Source organism: Tachypleus tridentatus, chromosome 8 (assembly GCF_004210375.1).
Source record: "Tachypleus tridentatus isolate NWPU-2018 chromosome 8, ASM421037v1, whole genome shotgun sequence".
Lineage (NCBI taxonomy): Eukaryota > Metazoa > Arthropoda > Merostomata > Xiphosura > Limulidae > Tachypleus > Tachypleus tridentatus.
This window is the reverse complement of record NC_134832.1, coordinates 105,180,321-105,203,346: the sequence shown is the minus strand read 5'-3', so window position 1 is coordinate 105,203,346 and position 23,026 is coordinate 105,180,321. Positions and strand designations below refer to the sequence as shown.

Genomic DNA, 23,026 nt, shown 5'->3' with positions numbered 1-23,026 from the left:
GTGTCTTTCAGCTTCCAGGAAATATTTTAATAAGAACAAAACTCAGTTATTTTATCTATATAGAGATTTTTATGTTTAGCTACATTTTTTATACTTTGTAGACCAGTAGGTCCCAAAAATGTTAGTTTGAAACCTTCCAAAATAGTAGACATCTTGGAATGTTATTCTTATTGCTATTTGGCCTTTGAAAAACAATCTGAAGCAAAAATATGTTCTGTAGTCATATTTGTTACAATAAAAAATTCTTGCTGAAAATATTGCTTCACATTATGTCAGGAGAAGTTTAAAAAGAAGTACCTCCAAGACTGCTTTATGAACCCCAGTGTAGAAACTCCTCTTGCAAATATCAGAATACTTTGATATATCTGTTTGTATTACATTGAAGTTTCTGCGATAATAAAGTCATTATTAATTTTCCTGTATTTAAAAATATATATTTATTGTTATTAAGTTTATGATGCATTGAGATTATTCAGCGTTTAAAATTTTCTTGTTTCTAACAGCACTTTCTCAGTTGTAATTGTGTATTAGCAAGTAAGTGTCTACACTTCAAGTTGCATGTAATGAGCTATCAGTAATTATAGTCAATCAGAAATCCCCTGCGAGTTTTTCTTGTACTTAGCAATAATTCATTCAAAGTGTTATAGACTTTAAGTGCTACAAACTTCAGATAACAAAAGTTTCAGCATTGAAACTATATGATAATCACATTGTACTTCAGAAAACTAACTTCGTCTTTGGTTGAAAACAACTAGTGCAGTACTTTGTACTCTAGAAAACTAATTTCCTTATTGGTTAAACACGACTAGGGCATTCTAGATGAATATCATGTTATTTAGTACATTTTATTGCAGTAATAAAAATGTTTTACTAAAAATGTTGCTTTTACCAATGTTCAGAAGGACTTAGAGAAAATATTTCTAGATGTGTTCAGGCACTTCTGAGACTTTCTTGTAGACCTCAGTTTTGTTTAAATGTTTAAAAATAATGGATTGTAAGAACTGACATTCCTCCATTATATATCATAACTCAATTGTCATCAGACTTGTGTAAATGTTTTCTGTTTGATGACAGTGGATTGTACACAGTGAATATTACCCATTACACATCATATTTTAACTGCCATCAAACTGTGAAGTAACAAATTCTGTTTTTATTAGATTATGGTTTTGTTTATCATTCACTCATTAGTTCTTCTATCGTTTAGTTTATCTATGCCTTTTAGCTACATTTAAAACATTAACTCGTCTTCTGATGATTACGTTTATTTTCAGTTAACGTGCGTGTGTTATGAAACCGACATTAATTTCTACTAGTGGTGATGTACAGATATCTTGTACAGGATTGTGTAAATTATAATCACACGATTTGTAATCTCGTGATCTAACAAGTGAATAAAAACCTTACATTAAGATGTAACAAGTTAATTCATAAGATATAGCTGATGAGCATTATTACTAATTGTGACTCAATTTGTTGGTGATTTTGTAGTTTAAATACCTAACATTATTATTTTGAAATTAGTTTTTTTTATTTGTTTAGTTCTTTTTTGCTGATTACTTTATTGATTAAAAGATTGAAATATTTATTAACCTGGAGTTATATATTGCATTGTTCATTAATGGTTGTTTCAAGTAAAGGCCAAGCACATATTTCTCTACTTTGTTTTGGTAAGTTATCAAGCTTGTATTTCAACTGTTTAAAATTCACACTTCAGACCGTCGTATCAAACATGCTTGCCCTTTCAGCCGTGAAGACTTTATAATGTGATGGTCAAGTCCACTATTCGTTGGTAAAAGAGCAGCCCAAGAGTTGGCGGTGGGTGGTGATGACTGGTTCTCTTCCCTCTAGTCTTACACTGCAAAATTAGGGACGGTTAGCGCAGATAGGTCTCGTGTAGCTTTACGCGGAATTTAAAAACAAACACATTTTAGATTTCTATGGTTGTTAAAATATAATAAATGTTTTTTTTCTTCTACCCTAGGGATGACCCACTTCAGACTGTTACAAAATGTATGTAACAATTTTCTGTACGATATCAGTGGGTTGTTGTACACGGTAAAAATTCCCCATTATACATAAAACTTAAACTACCTTCAAATTTGAGTAACTGTTTTCTGATTTAAATAAGTAAATTATAAATCTGATTCTCATTATATTTTAACTTCCATTGTAATTGGGCAACAGTTTTCTAAGCATTAAAAAATTAGAATTCAGGGTGAACCTGGTTGCGTATATATTTGATGAAACTAGAAGAAATTTAAAATTTAGAATAAATTAATATAACAGTAATACGTTAATAAAAAGAAGAAAATTCTGCACTAGCTAAACATGCAAATTATACTGGCTATTCATCCAGTGAAAAAAACTGTGATTTGGGTTAAATTAAATAATATAACAGCTATAAATATCAGAGAAATTATATAAATGATGAAACCCAGTAAAAATAAAATTGTCTTAAATAAAGACGAAGAGTTAGAAATCAGAAAGTATGTAGATGGTGTGATCCGTTCTCGATATGTAAATACGTAGTCACATGTTTGTGGTTCATGTATTTGTATGGTTGTATAGTATTTCCTTTTCCCACTCTTGAGGATGTTGTGAACCGACATTGAAACAGTCTTTTATTATTGTTGTTTAGTCTTTAAATAAATATTTTAATTTTGTATCATACAACATTTGAATGTTTGAGTATTTTAATATACTTTAAGAGTTTTCTGTTTAAAAATATCAGTAAATTACAGATTATATTCCTGTTATTTCATTGTATGCTAATAATGATATCTTCCATTAACCTGTTTTACGTACACACTTAAGAATATCTTATAGTAACCTGTTTTGCATATACACCGTTATGTAGGATATCTTTCATTAACTTGTTTCATGTATACACTGTTAATAAGGATATCTTCCATTAACCTGTTTTATGTGCACACTGTTATTAAGATTATCTTTTATTAACCTGTTTTATGTGCACACTATTATTAAGGTTATCTTTCATTAACCTGGTTTACATGCACACTATTATCAATGATATGTTCCATTAATTTGTTTTGAATGCATACTATTATTAATGATCTATTCTATTAACCTATTTTGCTTGTACATTATTATTAATGGTATCTTCCGTTAACCTGTTTCGACCTTTTGTAAAAGCAAGATGTAGGTAATTTTGAGATGAAGTAAATTTGGTATGTAATATTATTTAACGTTAATATGGGCCATGATACATTTTTTGTTGATATATGTATATATTTTATTTTCCATTAATACACGACTTTTGTTACAAAATATACTATTCTACATTGTTGCAGATTTCTTTACAAAAGCGACAATACTCTCATTGTCATAACTTTTGTAACAAGACTTAAAATAACAAGACTTTCATAACTATGTTTAAGATGCATGAATTTTCCCACGTAAACCTTATAACCTCATAAATTTAAAAATACAATAATATAGTAACACACCTTGTTTTTCATCACAAAATATGTGACTTCACAGAACCAGGCCTTTATATGTGTCATGAGAGTTCACAAGACAGAGCAATGCTTAACTGGTAGTTAAAAATCATTTGTTTAAATTTATAATAGTTTCATGCTAACTTACGAACTATCAAGTAAGCTTGTATAATTGTAATTCATAGAAAACAGTTCCTAAAACGACTGTAAAGCGTGAAATATTGTATACATATATATACTGATTTCACATAAAGTGAAACATATTTAGCAATACAGTTTTAGTAGCACAGTGTCTTCTCAGAATATTACCCGTAACTAAATATAAATGTGAAATGTACTATTTAAAGTTTAATGAAGTATGTTTTCATTAGCTAATACAAATGTTTGGACTGTTACTGAGCGTGTGGAAGAATCATTTTTAGGGTTAGTTTGTACTTTAAACGCAAAGCTAGGCAATGAGCCATCTTCGCTGTCCCCACGATGGAACTTGGTTTTTATTGTTGTGAGCCCACTAGATTGCAACAAAAACACTGATGGACACTGTGACGTCTGTATGATAATTCTTAACTTGAAAAGAAATTCTAAATTACGAGAAATATATATATATTATTTTTCTATACAAAATTTTTTCTATAGCACAAAACTATACAAAGGGCTATATACGTTGTGCTTAGAGAACATCTAAATCCATTACAATACTCCAGACTTAACTCTCAGGCCTCTGGGGACAAGTTTCTTTGTGCTGAGAGCAAAAATATATGTATGTATTAGAAAATAAGGTTATGGATTAAAACAAGGTAGTAGGAAATTAAAAATAATATAATTTTAAGTACAGGGTGTTCAAAAATAGTTTTGGAATTTTGTCAGTTTCAAATTTTCCTATAACGAATCACTTTGTATTCGTATGTATAAATCTTCAAACGCTGAAATTTTCAGATATTATGACAGTTTGTTGTGTGTATTTTGTGACTCCATTAACGAAGATTTATAGAAACAGCTTTCTGTTCATTTAGATATTGGGATTTCTTAACCAACCCTTAACTTTCAAGGATTTTTAGATGAACTGTATTCTACATTTCGTTATTTTATCTGATAATTGTGTTTACATTTTCGTAACGTTGGTAACGTTCGTTTCATTTTTACACTGTAACCTTGCTCTTGTGCCTTCACGTGACTATCATTTGTACACTGTAACCTTGCTCTTATGCCTTCACGTGATTAACTGGTCAAAGAGTGTTTTCAACAATAGGCCTTAACTTACCCTTTATACACAGAACTTACACTCGAGATTTTTTTTATGTTACCTGTTTCCCTTATCCTTTAACATTCATGAATTAAAAAGAGAGAATATATATATTTGCACACTTGAGGTGGTTTAATGACAAGTTCTTATGCGCTTATTGACACGTCACTACCTTTTATACGGTCGATAACAGTTCTATTATTTCTCTCTGTACGATAGGATCAGTATTTACGTCGTCTTCTGAATCATCGTCTTGCGGACTGTACAAGAAAATAAAGAAAAATATATATTCAGTGATAAATGCATTTGTATGATGGCAATCAACAATCAACACTGTGCATAAAGTCCGTTCGTATATTACTTGTAGTGTCAGGATACCAATTTACGACACACAGTTTTGATGTATTATAATGTATATGGTTACACAATCTTACAAACATTGTTTAATTTATTCGTTATCGACTTTCATCATATTTTGTGGATTGTATTCCTAAATCAAAGGGTGGAAGGAAACTGAAGCAATTGATAATTGCATACAATAATATTGATCGACCTGACAGAGTATAGTACATTCTCCTACAGATGGCGCATTATAGAAAGTAATATGGAAAACCTACGACTCATATGAGCATCAAAACCTGTCATTAAAAGTTTTAAAAGAATTTACAAGCTACTTTAAATTTTAGTTGTTTTCAAGTTTTTTCTTTAAAGGTGAAGTAAACACTTTATAATATAAGTTTTAAAAAAAATTGTGAAATTCTTAGAATTAAGTTTAAAAAAAAATTCCTGTTTATATTTTGTTGAAAATTAGCATAGTTATTTCTGTTTCTGCTAGAGTTACATTTTATCGTCAGCTTAATTCGTAATAATTTTATTTGACAGCCACCAGGGAATTTAGGCCTTGCAGAGAGGAAGTTAAAGAATGAAAATGTTTGAAGGCTAAATTAGTTCAATAGTGGCACAATTTTAATGGATTATATTTTTTGTAGTCATCTAACGTGGTCTTAAGAAGTAGGAGTATACAATTAATAATGTCTTATAGAAAGTTGAATAAAATCGACTTTACTGAAAGTGTGAATGATAAACTGTTTTATTTGTAAGGTGTTTAATTAACGAGCTTATTGGAATTTTCATATTTACAGTTGTTGTTTTTGTCTTTGTTTTGTATACACTGAAATATAGTATGATTTGTACCGTCTATTTTCATTGTATCGATCGTAGTGTTTAAGAATTTTAAAATAATATTCGTATTTTTTCAAATGTTACTAAGTTTATTTAAAATAATATTTTTTTGTCATTTTTCACATCAATTAAGTAATTTCGAGGATAAGTAATATTGGTTGAAACTACGATGATGTTACTCTCGTAAATAAACAAAAAAACAGATCCATCTATGTAGAGACGCAAACATTGAGAAGTTTCACGTCTTTACTTTGTTTTACGCCTGGCATGGCCAAGTGTGTTGAGGTGTTTGACTCGCAATTCGAGGCCCCCCGCTAGTACAGCGGTATGTCTCCGGATTTACAACCCTAAAATCAGGGGTTCGATTCCCCTCGGTGGGGCTGAGCAGATAGCCCTTTGTGGCTTTGCTAAACGAAAAACACACGCAATTCAAGGGTCGCGGGTTCGAATTCCGGTCGCACCAAACATATTCGCCCTCCGAGCTGTGAGGCGTTGTAATGTGACGGACAATCCCACTATTAGTTGGTAAAATAGTAGCCCAAGAACTTACGGCGGGTGGTGATGACTAGTTGCCTTTCCTCTAGTCTTATATTACTAAATTAGGGACGGCTAGCGCAGATAGCCCTCGAGTAGCTTTGCGCGAAATTCAAAAACAAACTTATCTTGTTCAATAAAGTAAAAAATGGTTAAAAACTATCATTAACCCTTGCCATGCCTAAAAGTTATGTGTTTTTGCATAACAACATAATGGTCAATCTGTACCGTACGCACCTCAGGAATGAAATTTTGAGTTTTAGTGTTATAAGTTCTCAAGTTACCATTAAGTCGGGGGAAGAGGAAGGGTAGAAATCTTGCGCAACTGGGTCAATGACTACTTCTTTACTCGTTTGTTTTAATAACATAAAAATGTGAGTCTGTAATAAACAGAAATGTGTCAGTGGCTGACTAACAGTACGTAAAGTTCACTAATAATTGCAGTTAGTAATTATTTGTGTAAAATATAAATTCGGACATAAATTATTATTCGATATTTGTATTTACTAGGGACGCCGACTAGCCGTATGGATTTTAGGGCTATTGAGGTAGGTACAGATCTGAAAAATACCACAATCACCACTTTAATCTGTGAGTGCGTTATAATAGCGCGAATAGTGTGTGTTAGGGTGACGCTGCTCTTCTCAGTAGCTTAGGATCAGAGAAAGCGGGAAAGAGTACTAATAGCTTTGCCATAAAATACAAAGTATGTAATTGACTGTCGTTGAACAATGGTAACTTATAAATAATATGAAAATACAGTTATCTAAATAATTAACCTGGCCATGCATGACCAGGTGGTTAAGGCGCTCGACTCGTAATCTGAGGGTTACGGGCTCGAAACCCTATCACATCAAACATGCTCGCCCTTTCAGCCGTAGGGGCGTTATAAAATTACATTCAATCCCAAGAGTTGACGGTGAGTAGTGATGACTAGTTGCCTTCCCTCTAGTCTTACACTGTTAAGTTAGGGACGGCTAGCGTAGACAGCCCACGTTTAGCTTTATCCGAAATTTAAACAAATAAATAATTAACTGTATGATAAATAAGTACATAAAATTGAATTATCAGACAGTAGCATTATAATATTTCTAAAACTAGAGACGACACGTCTGAATAACTCGTTGACAACTGTCTTAACTTTTCAGTCCATTTATGTTCACTTCCTTGAAACTCGATATTTCGAAAATTAAGACTAAAATATTTTAACCAAAGTATAACATGGTCTGGAAATGTTGTAGTGGACAACAAGTTGAAATAATAATTTTAAAAAAAACAACTGAAATATAAAATGCAAAATTTGGAAGTCATACCTGTGGCAAGAGAAGTACTTTTGGTTTTGTCCATATTTTTCCCCATCTTCTATGGTTTGTGGTAACGTAGCATGTAAGGTTTCAGGCAGAAAAGACGCTGCAATTGATGCAAGGAAACAAATTCCCCCAATGATAAAGTATGGGATATGTCGTTCATATGTTCCCTTGTGAATATAATATAAAACATTCTTTATAAGAATAAAATGCTTGCAGATTCTTTAAAATATTATTAATTTCTAATTAACACTGAAATGTCTAAATAGTGCCTTATGGTCGACATTTAAACTTTGTCGAAATAAAAAACCAGCAACTAAGAGTTGTAAAGCAAATTAATTAATGTACAATATTCACCAACTAAATTATAAAAAGTACATCAATTTCAACATTCTGGCATTATCTATATCATTACACAATGTTAATTCTAGCGAGATTAATTAATTATGTTTCAGAGAAAAATACTATCTCGAACACCATATTATATATTTACTTTTATGGCGGGAAGTAGGGACCTTTAACGTATTTTATGTGGTTTCTAGTTGTGAATATGATGGTTTGTGAGTCCACTTAAACTTTGTATGAGATATACAGTTTAAGTGTGAGTGAGTAGATGAAATATTTCATTGTTTGAAGTTGTTCTGAACCCAAAACAAACGTTAATAGAGGTGAAATAGTCCCGTACAGCTTCTAATATAACAAAACATGATTTTATCTCTCTCTCTTTTATAGGTAAACAACAAATACCTATTATACACAAACATTAATACAGCTAAACCAGCAACGTTTCACTTAACCATTAAAAATGCCTCTTCCGTGACCAATTTAATATATGTTTTATCACTTATTGGTTACTAACATAATATATTATGTTCCAGCCTTCAATCTTATTTTATGACATAATTCACTATATTATGATTACATACGAGTTAGAATTCACTTACCTTGTGTGCAGTTTCTATGGATACTAACAACAAAAGATGACAACACTGTTACCCATGTTTCTTGTACTGTCAACATATGATAGTTTACCCTATAAATCATGCTTACTTCTGTCCCGTAGAAACAGAAAACGTATACATTAACACTCTTTTAATGTTTTCACAGTAAACTGAAGTGTGATATTTAGAAAATTAAGTGGTATTTGGTCGAATTTCCTCCTGATTTCAACTAGGTGCGTGTGTTTATTTATATATTTTCCACTTTACGTATTGTTTGTTTGTTTGTTTTGGAATTTCGCGCAAAGCTACACGAGGGCTATCTGCGCTAGCCGTCCCTAATTTTGCAGTGTAAGATTAGAGTGAAGGCAGCTAGTCATCACCACCCACTGCCAACTCTTGGACTACTCTTTTACCAACGAATAGTGGGATTGACTAGTCACATTATAACGCTCCTCTGCTGAAAAGGAGAGCATATTTGGTGCGAAGGGTATACGAACCCGCGATCCTCAGATTACGAGTCGAACGTCTTAACCTACCTGGTTATGCTGGGCCCCACTTTACGTGGAAATATCTGAACATTAGTTACTATCGTTTGCCTTGATACTTAATGACCATTTGTTCAATTAAAAACAAGTTCAGCTGAGTAAACAGAATATATAACCATGTATTTTTGTATTTGGTATTTTAATTTGTATATTACTTAACAACACTTTCAATTAAAGACAAATTTGGTTGTTTCTCTGCACGAGATGAATGTGATTCCCACTTAACTTATCGCGAGCTATTCTTGAAAGATTATTTTAAAGAAAGAGGAAGATAAAATAAATAATTCTTCTTAGAAACTAAAAAGACCATTTCGAAAAAATACAATAACAACAACAAATAATATCACACTCAAAATACGAAAAATATTACCAAGTAGATGATGTAAGGCGTACAAATCGTAGCTATGCAAGCGATGGTGGCGCTGCTTCCCATTCCCAAAGCCCTGACCGGGGTTGGGTATAGTTCTGCTGCTTGTTGGTAAACAGCCATAAAAGCAGCAGAACAGTCAAACTTGCCTATAAAAGCTCCAATAGTCGCTCCAATAGCCAAATCTGTTATCAAAAAATATGTATAGTTTTTTTTAATTTGAAAAATCCAATAATACAGTACTAGATGAATAAGACGACAATTAACAATAACTGATATCAAACAATATCCATAAAATATACTTATCGTTTGAATATTAACACTTCTTTCAGCTGCCGAGTTTTAACGTTAACTATGTAATATACAAGATAAGCTTGTGTTTGATTTTACTGAGACATACACCGATAAAGAATAAGACTCTTCAGTAATCAAGCAAAAGTGAAATATAAAAAGGGAATATTTTTTATATATATTTAATTATACACAAACACACACACATATACGCACAAACAAATGCACAACCCCCATTAAATATCTCGCTACTTTAACATACATCTGTGAAGAATGACTAAACTTTAAATATTTAAGTATGAGTGTCTAATCGCAGAATGGTTTATCATTCAATTAACTCTTATTAACCAAATAGCAGGATTAATTGTCACTTATAACGAACTCGCAGGAAAAACTTTGAGGCATGTTGATCGACGGATCGTTGATTCGAATATTTAGCCTTTTGCTAATCGCTAGGCCACGGTTTGTTGTGAATTTCACTAGCGTCCCTAATTTAATAGTGACAGACCACCAACTCTTGGTCTACTCTTTGACCGACGAATAGTGGGATAGGCCGTCAAAATTATAACGCGCCCATTACTGAAGGTTTGGTTTTTTGGTTTTTTTTGGAATTTCGCACAAAGCTACTCGAAAGCTATCTGTGCTAGCCGTCCCTAATTTAGCAGTGTAAGACTAGAGGGAAGGCAGCTAGTCATCACCACCCACCGCCAACTCTTGGGCTACTCTTTTACCAACGAATAGCGGGATTGACCGTCACATTATAACGCCCCCACGGCTGGGAGGGCGAGCATGTTTGGTGCGACTCGGGCGCGAACCCGCGACCCTCATATTACGAAGCGCACGCCTTAACGCGCTAGGCCATGCCAGGCCCTATTACTGAAGGAGGGAGCATGTTTGGTGAAGAAGATTCCAACCCGAGATTGCGAACCGAGCTCTAACCACCAAGCTATGCCAGGTTACTAGGCTACGCCCGACCTGTATTCTGTTTCTTTTTTCGGACATTTCCATAAAGCTGTATGAGTGACCAGGATGAAGGTAACTACACATGAGGACCCACCATAACACAGTGAGACTTAAACGTTCTTTTTAAATATCACTTATAGCTCCAGAGTACAGAGGGCGTTTTTATGGCATCGGAATGCTAAGTTTGATACTCCAATTACTAAGCTACTTCAGACCCCCGTATTCCCAAGAATACTAACTATTGTTGAGAATGAAAGGTGACGACTCCTCACTAGAATTGTACAATGAGCAGAACCTGATTAAAAAATCGTTCTTCAAACGAAAATAATTAGTTTTATATCATAGATAGTTGAAAGTTATCTGGCTTGTTACTGTTTTATTTGTAAATATTTCGTATAATGGAATTTCTGATGGTCATAAAAAGGACATAACATGCTTGACTTATCATATTTTCGAGTATATTTATTTCAAGACACTACTTGATATAAACTTCTGAAGTTTGCAAACTACTGGTTTATAATTTATCATACTTTGTATATAATATAGAAACACGTTTTGTTAAATGAGAGACAATCAGTTTGTTTGTAATATATAGAAATCATATATAAAAAATGAAATATTTATTATCATCATATAATCCATAAACCTAAAAATGTAATCAAAAAACTACTCTTTTGAGACAAATTAACTATAAAAATATCTTCATGTGTTTATTATATGTCTTGTTTTTTAAATTTCGCGGAAAGCTACTCGAGGGCTATCTGCGTTAGCTGTCCCTTATTTAGCAGTGTAAGACTAGAGGGAAGGCAGATAGTCATCACCACCTACCGCCAACCCTTGGGCTACTCTTTTACCAACGAATAGTTGAATTGACCGTTACGTTATAACGCCCCCACGGCTGAAAGGGTGAGCGTTTTGGTGCGACGGGGATTGTAACCTGCGACCCTCGGATTACGAGTCAAACGCCTTAACTCGCCTGGCCATGCCGGACCCAGATTTATATGTCATGTGACAAATTGTATTATAGATGTTTGGTATTTACCCGTTAATAAAATATGTGTATTTGGTCTTAACACAGATAAATTATTCCGAAATTAATATATATATATATATATATACATATGCGAAAATATGTGCATGTTATAAATGCTAAAAATTTTTTATATCTAAAGCGTTTTTCGATAGACTGTTTTTGTTTATGTTCGTATTTCAGTAATCTTCAAATAAAGTTAAAGAAACAAACTAAGCATATATATGGTAAATACAGAAATAAATTTTTGAAATTAAGATGTGTATACACACACACAAAAAAAAAAAACATTTTGAGAAGATAACAGAAATGATATAACTCGTGAACACCATAAGTCAAAGATAAAGAACGAGATGGAAAGACAGTAGATAGATCAGAGTGAAGAAAAGAGAGCTTAAGCAGGTAGTGTTGGGGGTCCATTGTGGTCAACCCCTGCAGCAATGATGGTACGAAAATATATGAATGTAAGTCATAAGTAAAAATGTAACAGTTACAGATACATGGTAGACTTAAAGAAATGGTGTTCTAAAATTCAGGAATCACACTAATAGAACTTGATGACTTACCTGGAGGAAACGTTGTGGGTACTAAGATGCTAAGAGCAGCTAGGAACATTAGGCTTACGTTAGTCCATCGTCGTCCAAATCTTTCCATTAAGAACCAACATAAAAAGTAGGAGGGTAGTTCAACAATCCCGAGTAGAAAGAAGTTGAGAAATTCGTTTCCGTACAAATTGGTGACGTTGATTTGTAGGCCATAATAAGCCATAGAATTGGCAACCCTGTTATTTAGGCAATTAGTTTAAATAATTCGGAAAAAAAAACACAAGAAAGAAACGCCATTGTACTTACAAACTTGATTTCTAACAAAAACTTTAAATTTTTGTTTGTGAAAATAAAATACAATAAATTTCTTCTTTATAAAACATCCATAACCCTATAGATTCAGCATAAAGAACTCTATAAGAGCTATATTGAAGCTTACATCTAAAAATCAGAAGAAATAAACTAGTTTTGAGGTTTGAAAGGTTTTCATAGAAAACAAACATACAGATTTAACTTGTGTTAAGCCTAACGTATTCTCACTTTTAATGCAGTGTCTTATTCTCATGACTTACTTGAGTGGAAATCTTGAAAATAATTCACTTTGCACACAGTTATAGCTACGTGTTATATCGTTCATTAAGAACATATAAACTAATTGTTTAATCAAGTATGTTGTAAGTAACAGAAAGGTTGAGAGAGACATTTATTTATATCTTATATTACAGAAATTAGCGACTATCAGTATAAAAAATGTTCCTAAAATTATATGTTAAAGTAGAATGTTACGTTGTTTCGCTCAAAATACTATGGCTTTAGTGTCTCTGCAATCATAGCTCTAGTATATTTCACCTCAGGTTAAATACCAGTTTATATCCTCCCCATTTCTAATACGCCGGCACCTTTTCAAGACCATTATAAACACTGTCTACCACAATCAGTGATGTCGAGAAAACCCACTTGTAGAGAAATATATATGCAAAAACGGCTCGTTTGGGTTGAGAAAATATTTTACATAGAAGAGCGAACAACGTTGTTCGCCGTTTTTGCATATATATTGTCTACCACAATATTTGTCCACTAATTGGCTGGGAGGGGGCTGTTTCATTGTTAGTACAGAAATAAAAAGTATTATACATTGTTTTAGCAAATTGCTTTCAATTCGAATTTGGTTCTTGAAGTTCCAGAACGTTTCGACTTGACATTTCGTTCTCTCTTTAAGGTTTATGATATAAAGCGTTTTTTAAAAAAATTATAGCTTAAATGTAAAACTTGTTTCTTGTCTGATTTTAATCTTAATTAGTTGTTTCTTAATTATTACTTTAAAAAAGTGAAAGATCTTCGGCCTACTCTAGAAATGGTTGCATGGTATGACTTAGACCATGGTCAAACAATGAGACATTTGTCGTGCGTCCAAGTGTTTTTTCTTAATATTTAATAAATAGCGCTGGTCTTTAATTTCAGATCTGAATTGTAAAAAATCTGTGTACTTGAGAGTTTACAAAATACAATAAATAAAGATAGGAATAGTTGAAGGCCACTAGATATCACAACATATTATATATACACTACATGGCCAAAAGTATGGAGACACCCGACCATCACACCCATATGTGCTTGTTAAACATATCATTCCAAAATCATGGGCATTAATATAGAGGTGGTTCCCCCATTGCTGCTATACCAGCCTCTGCTCTTCTGGGAAAGCTTTTCACTAGATTTTGGGACATGTCTGTGGGGATTTGCTCCTATTCAGCCACATGAGCATTTGTAAGGTTGGGCACTGATGTCGGGCGAGAAAGCCTGGCTCGCAGTCGGCGTTCCAATTCATCCCATAGATGTTCAATGGGGTTGAGGTCAGGGCTCTGTGCAAGCCAGTCAAGTTCTTCCACATCAACCTCGGCAAACCATGTTTTTATAGACCTCGCTTTGTGCACGAGAGCATTGTCACGCTGAAACAAAAAGGACCTTCCCCAAACTGTTGCCACAAAGTTGGAAGCACACAATTTTCTAGAATATCATTATATGCTGTAGCATTAAGATTTTTCTTCACTGAAACTAAAGAGCCTAGCCCAAACCATGAAAAGCAGCCCCAGACCATTATTTTTCCTCCACAAAACTTAACAGTTGGCACCATGCACTCAGGCAGGCAGCATTCTCCTGACATCTGTAGAACCCAGATTCATCCGTCCAATCGCCAGATAGTGAAGTGTGATTCATCACTCCAGAAAACGCGTTTCCACTGCTCCAGAGTCCAATGGCGGTATGTTTTACACCACTCCAGCCGACGCTTGGCATTGCGCATGGTGATCTTAGGCTTGTGTGCAGCTGCTCGGCCATGAAAACCCATTTCATGAAGCTTCCAACAAACAGTTATTGTGTTAACCTTGCCTCCACAGGCAGTTTGAAATTTGGTAGTGAGTTTTGCAACTGTGGACAGATGATTTTTATGCGCTACACGCTTAAGCACTCGGCAGTCCCGTTCTGTGAGCTTGTGTGGTCTACCGTTACATGGCTGAGCTGTTGTTGCTCTTAGACGTTTTCGCTTCACAATAACATCACTTACAAATGACTGGGGCAGCTCTATCAAGGCAGAAATTTGACGCACTGACTTGTTGGAAAGGTGGCATCCCATGACAGTGCCACGTTGAAAGTCATTGAGCTCTTCAATACGGCCCATTCTTTTGCTAATATTTGTCTATGGATATTGCATGGCTGTATGCTTGATTTTATGCCAAACCCACTAATTAGAAGGAGTGCCTCCATACTTTTGGCCATGTAGTGTGTATATATATATATAACACTAGATCAAATATTAGATTTATTTTGTACTTGAATTTAATTCAAAATTTGTCTTTAAACTTCATTTTGAATTTGTTTTTGATGGATTATCAATCTATAGTTTATTGAAATATAAATAATTCCACATCTGTAAACTCACATGGATAATAAATATATCATTCCATGTTTAAGGTTCAAAATTTATTTTCTAACTTCTCGTAATTCATTAGTTTCACGTTTTAGTTTAGTTTAATATCAATGTATTTGTATAGTTAATGGAATATGTCTTGAATAATTGAACCAGTAAACTGCTATGTCCCACCAATAGCAGCTTTTTGAAATTAAGTATAATTCTTTTTCATTGGAAGGCTAAAATTCAGAGGAAAATACTTTGAAATAAATTAATATCCATTACTTACCACGATGTGGAAATTGTTAAAAAGCGTTTCCTTAGCGATGGATACCGAAATAAGACGGTTACATTTTCTGTTGTTGTAGACAATTCTTTCTCCTTTCTCATTGTTTCTTCTATTTTCTACAAAAATAATAATATTAATATAAATTTTTCCTATCAGTAGATAATCATTTGATGACGTGAGTCGCTTGTTGGTGTAATTTAATGATTTTTTATATTAAAAAAAAATGTAAACATAGGAAGTATTTGATACCATAAATACAAAGCTGCAAAATGGGTCACCTGTGCTATACTTACGGAAAAAATCGAGACCTGAATTTTAGGGTCATAAACTCTCAAGCTTACCATTGAGCATTCTACTACTCGCTGAGCATGGCCAGGTGGTTAGGGTGCTCGACTCGTGATCTGAGGTTCACGGATTCGAATCCTTGCCACACCAAACATGCTCACCCTTTCAGCAGTGGGATGCGTTATAATGTGTCAGTCAGTCCCGCTATTCGTTGGTAATGGGTGGTGACGACTAGCTGCCTTCCCTCTAGTCTTGTACTACTGAATTGGGGACGGCTAACGCAGTTAGCCTTCGTGTAGCTTTGCGCGAAATTAAAACAAACAAACAAAATTGTATTATAAAAATATTATTTTCCTTTTTTATTATTAAAATAATACAAATTTATGTTACACTCGTAAAAGCTATAAAACTCAAGATAATATCAAAACCTTTTACACTTGTACTGATCATCGAGTGATTTATCTGTTAGGCATTGAACAACTATAAATTTTCAAATGATAACACAGAACGAAAAAAAAATGCGGCTTTGAAATCTTTTACAAAATAGTTGTTTCGATATTATGTTTGCACCCAAAATTATTTGAATAAATCTCGATAAATCTGGTATTATATATAGGCACAGTAAACGTATCTTACCTCATTATTAAATATTAAAATCTTTAAACCTTGTGTGCTGTGATTGTAAACTTAATATAATGTGTTGGTCAAGAGAGCCTTAGATTTCCTCTTATCTTAGTCACCTACTAAAATGAGTTATTCAAGTAGAGTGTCATGTGTAATTTCTCGTGAAAGAGTTTCCTATAAAGGAAGGGACATTAGATCGACATAGACTGTCATCTTTTCCACTGATAGGTCAGGTAATACCTCAAGGATACACTATACTTAATTGTTCTTTGAAAATGGCCATTAGACACCAGCATCCCGAGAAGAATTACATTGTTATTTTATGCATATAATGCCATGTTTTCTTTAAATCCGGAGCAAAATAGCCATACTTGAATTATTTTCTATATATTCAACGCACTCTTTGTTTGACAGTTTTGCGGAAAATGTGTCAAAATATACACTATTTTTTAAACTTTGTCTCTTTGTTGTGAGAGATAAAGTTTGTTTCCTTTCCTGGAAGCTAAGTTGAGGTCTGATAATTCAGAATTTTGCTCCGTAATACATTTTCGGTCGGACTTTTTCCTATGTTATTGACCTATCCTCATAGCCGAAGAAATATCAATGCACCTGAGAATATTACAGCGAGAGGTATAGCTGAAAATAGTACATAAAATCAGTATCTTATCAATCATGTTTTTAACGAAATAAAAAAGTCGAATGGTATGATATATGACAAAAATGTGGAAGTAAGATATTGAAAATGAACTATAAGAATCTTCTTAAATTAGTAAATTTAGGCACAGAAATAAGAAACTTTATAAGAACAAAGTCTAGCATTTACGTGTAAAAAATTGATTAAACACGGTCACCATTAGGATTGTAGTAACTGGATATAGAGAACGTCGCTAAAACAATGGTAATGAAACAATCGGAAATTCACCGTACTGTACAACGACTAATAATGTAAGTTTACTTAACTTAAGGTTCTGGCATAATCTGAGAGTCATGGGTTGGAGTCCCCGTCACACCAAACATGCTCGCCCTTTTAGCCGTTGGGGTCGTTATTATGTGCAGACAATCCCACTATTCATTGGTAAAAGAGAAGCCCAAGAGTTGGCGGTGGATGGTGATGATTAAATAGTTTCCCTCTAGTCTTACACAACTAAATTAGGCATGAATAGCGCAGAAAGCCCTCGTGTAGCTTTGCGGAAAATTAAAAAAACAAATAAACAAACTTACTTTAAGCCTTTTCTCTAGATCAGTAGGTACAGAACGTCCATTTGTCTTGGCTATTTTGGTCAGAATGACCGCTGCTTCTTCATAGCGTTGAACAGACACTAACCAACGAGGAGATTCGGGCAAAAATCTGAAAACAACAACTGGAAATATTAGCTAGTTAAGAATAATACTGAAGACTGTCGCAAGGATGAGACGTGACAACATTACACAAAAGGCAAAATAGGTTAACGCTAGTTAAGCTGCTGAGTCTACTCCATTGTATTTTTAACCTTACGGAGGTCTTCTCAAAAAAAGCCTCCTTCCAGTAGCACAGCTGTATGTCTGCAGACTTTACAACGCTAGAATCCAGGCTTCGATACCTGTGATAAGCAGAGCACAGGTAGCCCTTTGTGTTTAATTATAACCAATAACAACTCAAATAAAAAAATGTCATAACATTTTATAAGATAATTGAATTTTCTAACATACACGAAGATGAGAAGATGATCGTATTTAAAGTAAATAACACATTGTAATATTAATATCTACATGATAAGATATATTTACTGCTCAAGATTACTAAAAGTAAGCTTCTCTATAAATAAAAATGCTAGTTGACGAGCCCTTCCATGCTCATAGAAATTAGAAAATTTCTTGCCTTCTATTAAGAGCTATACTTATGCTGTATGTACGTAACAGATCATTATTAGTATGAAAATTAAGGAAATAAATCATATTTCTCTGTTGTAATTTTTTTTACCAAGAGAGGGGGTTTCACTCAAAAGAGACCTGGTATGGCCAGGTGGTTAAGGCACTCAACTCATAATCTGAGGGTCGGGAGTTCGAATCCCCGTCGCACCAAACATGCTCGCCCTCCTAGCCGTGGGGGCGTTATAATGTGACGGTCAATCCCACTATTCGTTGGTAATGGGTGGTGATGACTAGCTGCCTTTCCTCTAGTCTTGTACTGCTGAATTAGGGACGGCTAACGCAGTAGCCTCGTTGTAAATTAAAACAAACAAACAAAATTGTATTATAAAAATATTATTTTCCTTTTTATTAGCGGTGGGTGGTGATGACTAGCTGCCTTTCTTCTAGTCTTGTACTGCTAGGGACGGCTAACGCAGTTAGCCTTCGTGTAGCTTTGCGCGAAATTAAAACAAACAAACAAAATTGTATTATAAAAATATTATTTTCCTTTTTACTAGCGGTGGGTGGTGATGACTAGCTGCCTTCCATCTAGTCTTACACTGCTAAATTAGGGACGGCTAGCACAGATAGCCCTCGAGTAGCTTTGTGCGAAATTTCACAAACAAACTTTATTTCTTTAAAGGAAATACTTATCTGAGTCAAAATCTAGTAGAAAAAAATGGTCAAGATTTATTAGTTCCAATAGTTGAATAATGTACCAAGTTTCTCTTACTTTTTAATGTACGTTACAAACAAAGAGTTTATAGGGTCCTGTTTATTCCACAATACTAAATGATTTAAGAGGAAATAGCAAAAACGGTAAGTTTTAGAAGCAATAAACATTAACTCGTATTACACGATGGAAGGTTGTATATTATTCTCACGAGAGCACAGTTATTCGAACAAACGTACCTCCAATAAAAGAAGTATGGAATACAACAGCAGGAAGTTAAGAGCCCGAAAGTCCTCCAGTTCGGAATCAGGAATGCCAAAAGAGGTAAAATACACAATCCTGTAGTCCATCCGATGCATGAGATTCCCATCATTTGGGTTCGTTTCTCTTTTCCAACAATTTCAACCACTGAAAGAAAATTAAATATGCATTCACGTATGTTGTTTTATTTATATTTCAGAGTTTTGTTTTGAGTATACTTTTTGTTAGGTGTTTTATTATACATATATTTATTAAGTGAAATACCATTTAAACGATATCATTACTTAGAATATTCATGATATGCTAAAAACATAGGTCCAAAAATTCTTGACAACTCTGAAATAGAAACACTTATAACTCAAGCGCTTTCGAAAGGTGAATCTTTCTTCTTCAGATTGCCCCTGAAGAAGAAAGGTCCACGTTTCGAAAGCGCTCGGGTTATAAGGGTTTCTATTTCAGTTTTATTACTTGTAACATGTAACAGTATTGATGGTTGAAAGGATACTATCGAACCGAGAATGGATTGGATGTTAGGGTTAAATAAAATTTGAAATTATTTAAAAAGGGTAATGGGCGGAATAAAGTAAAGGATAACATACCAGAAGATTTACACATCGTTTCGATCTCGCAGTAATAAAGATGGAATTCTTGCATTAATTTATAATTATGAAACTAAAGTGGTGGTTACATTTTTTAGTGTTGAAATTCTTGAAGTAACAAAGAAAAGTAAGCAGTTTAAGTAATTATTCAAAACTATATTTGAAACTGAACTTTACAATTTCAACGCTGAGTTACTATTAATAATATTTACCCATAACAACAGCTTATCTTTAATTAAATCAGTGTTACATAAAAAATAACTTTAAAAACATGTTGCCACATACAATATGTCTTTAAAGAAAACCAATACAATATAGTTATATCAGAGAAATTGTCAAAGATTTTATACACACTATATTTACGGTTTGTCCTCACGGTTTCTAATTAACTACATTCTATGGTTTGTTTTATTTCATGGGCCATCTGAATGTTGTTTTCCTTTCTTTTCTTGTGAGACATATTACACGGACTGACAGTACATAGTCTCTTTATTTACATTGCAAACAAATTCTCGCAAAAAATGCCTAGTTTTTAAAAACTTCAGATCTATCGGTGTTCAAATGGAACGAAATATATACAAGTAGAAACAACATGGTGTGTATTTAGGAGTAACTAATCAAACTAATTAATTTAATTATTAATGTCTGAATATTTTTTTAAAAAGCACTTTAGTAAACTGCTATTTGTATATGGTATAGTTATTAAGCTATAGCTTTACTCCGTGACAAATATTGCCCTAAATTGGCTTAAAACTGTTATTTTAGAGAAGTGAGTATCTCCAATACATATACATAACTAACGATCTTGGAATGTCTAAGTGAAAAACACACAACGTTACCAAACAAATCGTGTAAAGCTAGAAAATTAAAACTATACCGAAATAATTTTCTCATTGTATTGAATGTAAAATAAACTCAATACTGTGAATAGGCTACTAAGTGGCTTACACATAATATATGGCACTTGGAATATTGTTGGTATTAGCGAGCCGTTGATTAATCGGAATACAGCAAATGCTGTAAAACTGGGTACCACAAGGGAAATCACTCCAGACGAAAGGGTCACAATCACACAGATAAAAAATGTTAGCTTCCTTCCTATTCTGTAAAGAAAAAAATATTTCGTTAAACTTTTTAGAGGTTATTTTGTTTGCTTTTATTATTGCCATTAATTGTACATTATTAATAATTTATACAAGTAAAACCTGTCGAAGCCGGAAACAGCATAGGGCGGAAACCTGTAAAAGCCGGAAATATCAAAATTTTGTAGCATGATCTTAAGATTTTTCTTATTTTTTGTTTGTTTGGTTGTTTTTTAATTTCGCGCAAAGCTACACAAAGACTATCTGCGCTAGCCGTCCCTTATTTAGAGGTGTAAGACTAGAGAGAAGGCAGCTAGTCATCACCACCCACCGTCAATTCTTGGGCTACTCTTTTACCAACGAATTGTGGGATTGACCGTCACATTAAAACATCCCCACGGCTGAAAGGGCGAGCATGTTTGGTGCAACGGGGATTCGAACCCGCGACCCTCAGATTAGATTTCTCTTATAAAACGCCCTCTATACGGCAGAATCTGCGTAACGCGGATGGAAAACTATCTTCCACCTACCTCATTCAACAAGTAGGATTAGAAGCTGAGTAAGGCGGAAAAATGTTTTTGATTAAATATTAATTTCTTACTTAATTAATAATTTCTTTAAATATTAATAAATTCTTATTTAATTAATAATTTCTTTAAATATTAATAAAGTCTTGTTTTATCAATAATTTCTTTAAATATTAATTTTTTGTTTTATTAATAATTTCTTTAAATATTAATAATTTTTGTTTTATTAATAACTTCTTTAAATATTAATAAATTCTCGGACATTTTGTTACAGTAAGTATTGGTTAAATATACTCTGTTCTTTTTTCTGCCGTCATTATTCCGGAGGTCACTATTAGAAAGAATGATTGACTGTACTTTTGGTCGCATTTGTTGATGGGAAACTAGAGAAACGATGGGTAATTGGTAAACGAGAAAATCCCGCGCTGTTTCAAAAATTTAAGGAAGCATGAACTTCCTGTGGAGTGGAAAGCGAATAATAAAGCGTGGATGATAAGTGATATATTCGAGGATTTTTTTAACAAATTAACAAAAGAATGGAACAAGAAAGTAGAAATATTCTCATTTTCCTAGATAATGTAGCTTGTCACCCAAAAGTTTAACTTTAAAATATTTGTTTAGTCTTTCTACCTCCATGTACAGCATCAGTTCTACAGCCACTAAAGAATGGAATTATACAGTGTATAAAACTGAAATACAGAAAACTGCTGCTTCAGCATATTATTGCAAACATGGACGACTGTAAGAAAGCATCTGAAATGACCATGAATACTGACGTGTTAGATGCAATTGCATTTTTAACTCATTTAATCAAATGCGTAAAAGATGAATGCGTAATAAAGTGCTTTCGAAACTGTGGATTTATTCTTGATAATGGCGTAGATTGTGGAAAAGTTGTCTGTTATGACGATTCTGATGAAATACAAACTGTGATTGAGAAGATTGATGCAGATTATTATGTCAACGCGGAAAATTTTGTGAACGTTGACGAGAATGTTTTAACAGAAACTGACGAAACTGATTTAAAATCTATAATAGAATCGCAAGATGGTAACAGTGTAAGAGAATCGGAAGATGAGCAAAATGAAGAAAATAGTGAGGAAATAGAAATTCCTACTTTATCGCAAGTGTTAAGTTATATTAACACCATCAAATTGTATGCAAATATGAAGGGGGAAATGAACTTCATGAAAAGGCCACAGAATTGGTGTTCCGTTTTAAGTGCATGAGAAAGCCCATTAAAAAAATGAAACAGTAGAAATTGTACACTTTCCTCAAATAAATTTGATTAAAATTTTGTGTACTTATGTATATTTTGAATGTCTATTTTTGTTCTTATTCTAATAAACAGTATAATAACTTTATTCACCAACGTCTTACTTCCCTTGGGTCAAGCAAATATAACGTTCCACTCAAAAATTATATATAATTAAGGAAATGCATGTTCACTATGTCTACGCCGAAAATTTTTCTCTGTTC

At 33.4% G+C, this 23,026-nt stretch overlaps 1 protein-coding gene across 2 annotated transcripts in view; it reads right to left on the bottom strand.

Moving 5' to 3' along the window:
- Window positions 1-1,587: 1,587 nt before the first annotated feature.
- Window positions 1,588-23,026, bottom strand: part of LOC143223127 (carcinine transporter-like) — a 36,002-nt gene continuing 14,563 nt past the window's right edge. The window contains exons 3-11 of one of the 2 annotated variants that reach the window (XM_076450633.1): window positions 20,887-21,041; window positions 19,318-19,486; window positions 17,737-17,863; window positions 15,607-15,722; window positions 12,431-12,645; window positions 9,584-9,765; window positions 7,734-7,897; window positions 4,877-4,964; window positions 1,588-1,858 (exon numbers count right to left, since the gene is read on the bottom strand). In XM_076450633.1, coding sequence (XP_076306748.1) covers window positions 4,880-4,964; window positions 7,734-7,897; window positions 9,584-9,765; window positions 12,431-12,645; window positions 15,607-15,722; window positions 17,737-17,863; window positions 19,318-19,486; window positions 20,887-21,041 — 1,213 coding nt within the window. In that variant the 3' untranslated portion in view covers window positions 1,588-1,858; window positions 4,877-4,879. Of the gene's footprint in view, window positions 1,859-3,231; window positions 4,965-7,733; window positions 7,898-9,583; window positions 9,766-12,430; window positions 12,646-15,606; window positions 15,723-17,736; window positions 17,864-19,317; window positions 19,487-20,886; window positions 21,042-23,026 lie in introns of those variants that run through there. The other variant, XM_076450631.1, reaches the window with a different exon arrangement.